At 52.2% G+C, this 4,277-nt stretch overlaps 2 protein-coding genes across 2 annotated transcripts; both read left to right on the plus strand.

Moving 5' to 3' along the window:
* Nucleotides 1–2,276: 2,276 nt before the first annotated feature.
* On the plus strand, nucleotides 2,277–2,605 carry LOC116547443 (bifunctional endo-1,4-beta-xylanase XylA-like; the record flags this gene model as incomplete). Its single annotated transcript, XM_032273398.1, has 1 exon — nucleotides 2,277–2,605. A coding segment is annotated over one exon (329 nt), but the record flags the coding sequence as incomplete, so codon positions are not given.
* On the plus strand, nucleotides 2,606–4,039 carry LOC116547444 (putative uncharacterized protein DDB_G0291608). The gene has a single exon (XM_032273399.1). It carries the CDS (start codon nucleotides 2,607–2,609, stop codon nucleotides 3,120–3,122), a length of 516 nt encoding a protein of 171 aa, XP_032129290.1. The 5' UTR covers nucleotide 2,606; the 3' UTR covers nucleotides 3,123–4,039.
* The last annotated feature ends 238 nt before the right edge of the window (nucleotides 4,040–4,277 follow it).

The raw sequence follows: 4,277 nt of genomic DNA on the forward strand, positions 1-4,277 counted from the left end.
TGATCCATCTTTCTATCCTTAGACAGGCACCATAAGCCTTGATTACTGTTTGCTTTGTAGATCATTTAGAAATTGGAAAACGTTGAGTCCTCAACTTTGTTTTACCTTTTTCAAGGTTGTTTTAGCTGTTTAAGTTCTCTTGAATGTTGACATAAATTTTAGAATCAGCTTGTCAATGTTTGCAAAAAGAAACCTGGGATGTGGATAGGAATTTCATTGAATTCGTAGATGAATGTTTTTCTGGAGTGTTTTGACCTTCACAATATTAGATCTTCGAGTACGTGAACATGGGAATTTCCCACATTGACTTTGGTCCAGTTATGTTTGTGGTGTTAAGGGTCCAAGCCTTGCACTGCTTTGCTTGCATTTGTTCCTAAAAGTAATATCATTTTTGAAGGAATTCTTTTGTTACATCCTGCTTGGATTGTTCATTGCTGGTTATAGAAACACAGCTGACTTTGTGTATGGGCCTTGTGGCCTGCACTCTGTTGAGCTCATTTATTGGGCATAATAGTTGTTGGTGTGTGTGTGTGTGTGTGTGTGTGTCCCTTAGGACTGTCTACATATCAGATGAGGTTTTGCGTAAATAGAGAAAGTTTTGCTTCCCTTTTTTCCCATTTATTTATTTTATTGCATTTTAGGTTTTGGGGCACATGTGAAGAACATGCAAGATTGTTGCATAGGCACACACATGGCAGTGTGATTTGCTGCCTTCCTCCCCATCACCTACATCTGGCATCTCTCCCCTTGCTATCTCTCCCCAACTCCCCACCAGACTGGACAGGGAAAATGTGGCACATATACACCATGGAATATTATGCAGCCATCAAAAATGATGAGTTTGTGTCCTTTGTAGGGACATGGATGAACCTGAAAACCATCATTCTCAGCAAACTGACGGAAGAGCAGAAGATCAAACACCGCATGTTCTCACTCATAGGCGGGTGTTGAACAATGAGAATACATGGATACAGGGAGAGGAGCACTACACACTGGGGTCAGTTGGGGGCTTCGTTTTTTTTAACCTGGATCACTTTTATTTCCATTTCTCATTATAGTATTTGGCTAGAGCTTCAGTGAAATGTAGCATAGAAATGTTGAGTGTGGGCATCCTTTCCTTGCTCCTGATCTTAGGGGGAAACATTCAGGTCTTCACCACTAAGTGTGTTGTTTGCTGTGGGTAGATGTCCTTTATCAGACTGAGAATAGTCCTCCTGTTCCTCCCCATGCCACACCAAAGCTGTGCAGCCTGTGAATTGTCAGAGGGCACCTGAATTCCTCCTCACTCTGAGCCCAGAGACAGAGGGTGCACCGCAGCCTGTGCTCGCCCACAGCGTCTCGGGTCCCTGGAGCAGCACAGTTTCCAGTGCTGTCCTACACAGCACCTCAGGGACACAGCTCATTGTGGTCTCGCTTCCCCCTCTCCCGGCTTGACCCCCACCTGGGCCCTGGCTGGGCACAGCGACCACCCATTATACCCCTTCCTAGACACTGAGGGCAAAGATCTTTTTGCCTGTAAACATAGCCTCCTATGGGGAAGAACCAGGAGTCCACGATTCCAACCAAGACAGACTGAGCCCCATTGAGATGAGCTGCGGCTCCCTGTGTACTAATGAGACATGCTCACTCATTCACTCATTCATTCACTCATCCTCATTCATTCATCCAGGACACTAGTGATTCCTTCATTAACCAGTTCAACAACTGTTTCTGGGGGGAATGGGATCTGGGCATGGCAAACAGTCACCGCAGTGGGAGGAATAAGCTATCAGGGAGGGAGGGGAAGGACACGTGGCCAGTTTGCCAATGAGACAGAGGCTGGAAGAAAAGAGTCAGTGAGACCGAGGCTGAGTGGGGAGAGAGTTTATTTAGTGCTGCCCCCAGATCCATTTTAGGTTTCCATAGATAGGCGTGATCATTCTGGTTACAGGACATCCATCTGCAAGTGCCATGGAACTCCTGGCAGACACAGGAAAGAAGGGTTTGCTCTCTCCCATGGAATTATCAGGAAGGGGAATTCCAGGTGCCTCCTTGACATGAGGGTCATGTCCAGGTGCAGTCCGGCTGAGACACATCGTGGCATGTGGGAAGGAGGGGCAAGAGTGCCTGGGTCATGGGATACCCTTATAGGGAATGGGCAGGGAGTGGGACATTCCATCCTCAAGAGCTGGAAAAAGAAGCCCTGAGCCAGGGGACTCATTGCTCAACTCTGGAAGAGGATATGCGTCAGGAGTAGTCACCTGTTGGGAAGAACAGATCTTCAGGAGCTACCTGAGAAACCCCTCTAGAGCTTCAGATCTTGCATTGGCAGCACACGGGGACACAGCAGCTGGACTGGGAACAGCAGGGCTTGCAGCAGCTGGACTGGGAACAGCAGGGCTTGCAGCAGCCGGACTGGGAACAGCAGGGCTTGCAGCAGCTGGACTGCGAGCAGCAGGGCTTGCAGCAGCTGGACTGGCAGCAGGATGACCCACAGCCTGAGGAACAGCAGCAGGGCTTGCCGCAGCTAGACTGGGAACAGCAGGGCTTGCAGCAGCTGGACTGGCAGCAGGATGACCCACAGCCTGAGGAACAGCAGGGCTTACAACAGCTGGACTGGCAGCAGGATGACCCACAGCCTGAGGAACAGCAGGGCTTACAGCAGCTGGACTGGCAGCAGCCACAAGAGCCACAGCCTCCCTTGGATCCCCCATAGGAGCCACAGCCCCCCTTGGATCCTCCACAAGAGCCACAGCCCCCCTTGGATCCCCCACAGGAGCCACAGCCCCCCTTGCAGCCCCCACAAGAGCCACAGCTGGAGCAGGAACAGGCTGGCACACAGCAGTACACGGGCTTGCAGCAGCAGATGGGCACACAGCAGCTGGAGCCACAGCCCCCACAGCCAGAGCCACAGCCCCCACAGCCGGAGCCACAGCCCCCACAGCCAGAGCCACAGCCCCCACAGCTGGAGCCACAGCTTCCGGAGCAGCCACAACAGCCCATGTTTCTGGTGGATAGAGGGTAGAGCAGGTAGAGGAGCAGGAGAGAGCGAGGTGCAGGTGTGGAGCCCCCTGAGCCCAGGCTCTTTATATTCCTGTCCAGGGGTCAGGTGGGCCACAGGGGCCCTTCCTAGTTCCTGCTAAAGTACTTTCCCCAGGAAACTTTTTCGTCTCTTGTGTCATTTAAAATGACAACAATACTGTGTTGCCTTGTGACCCACTTCCTTCTCCTACATAGTTTTCGTCTCTGAACCCTGAGGGCCCAAGTCCTCCCCTCTGAGGACCCCCAGGAATGAGTAGAGCCTGGTTTACTCCTTCCCTTTTCCTTGGACCCCAGGCTTCTGTCGCTGTTTTCTGTTCCCTTCAGGGCACTGCTGTCACTGACTCGTGCTCCCCAGGGCTCTGTCCTGGCCCCTCTGCCAGGCGAATGGGCACTGGGAGTTGCCTTTTCTCTCCTTCTCCTCTCTGCCCCTGCTTACTGCAACTCTGATCTTTCAATCCTCCTTAAAGGCATGGAAGGTCTGGGGCTCCTCCCAGCGCTGCTTCCTCTCCGACTTTCTTGGTTGACCACAGATGCCTTGTGGGGAGGTCCTCAGCTCTTCTGCCCCGCTCATCTCCAGAGGGCAGCACCTGGCTCCAACCCGGGCAGGAGCCTCACGCCCTCCCGTGGCTCTGGCCCACTGCCTGCCCTGCCCCAGATTGAGGCACTTCCTGCTGAAACCCTCAAAACAGAGCCTTGGGGAGGAGGTGGCGGGTGGTCGTGGACCAGGAATCCAGAAATCTGGGAATCTCGTCTGAGGTGCCAGCCCTCGGGCATGGCTTCGCTTTTCCTCCCGTGTCCAGCAGGCCCCTCCCTGCCTCGGTGCAGTCTGCCCCTCCCTCCCCATCCCAGCAGGCCTTGGCAGCAGCCAGAGCCTCTCCTCTCTGGGAGGGCTGAGCTCTCTCGGGAGCTGATTCCTTGGAGTTTCTCTATGTCCTTGCCTCTGGTGGGTTGTAAAACTATCTGTGCCTTTGTGGATGCTTTCGGGTTTATCTGGCTCATTTTAATTCATGTGGTGAGAGCAATGGTCTCTGGTGACTTTCTGTTTTTGAATCAGAACGGAAACTCCATTGTTTCGCACACACCTCATTGCACAGACACACACACACACACTAGAAATTGTATTACAGAAGAGAAAAGGAACACACACATCTCTTAGGAAGTCACACCTCTCAAAATCAAGATATTTCGTGAACACAGCAGGTTGCCAACCAGCCACATACCCAGAGTGTAGATGAGAAGGGCCCCTTTGGTGGTGA

This window comes from Sapajus apella, unplaced genomic scaffold, assembly GCF_009761245.1.
Source record: "Sapajus apella isolate SASKATOON/1434 unplaced genomic scaffold, GSC_monkey_1.0 scaffold3181, whole genome shotgun sequence".
NCBI classification, from domain to species: Eukaryota; Metazoa; Chordata; class Mammalia; order Primates; family Cebidae; genus Sapajus; species Sapajus apella.

What these genes read in the sequence shown, in the direction of transcription:
- LOC116547444 (XM_032273399.1), top strand. Translation starts at nt 2,607, where the DNA reads ATGACCCACAGCCTGAGGAACAGCAGGGCTTACAGCAGCTGGACTGGC.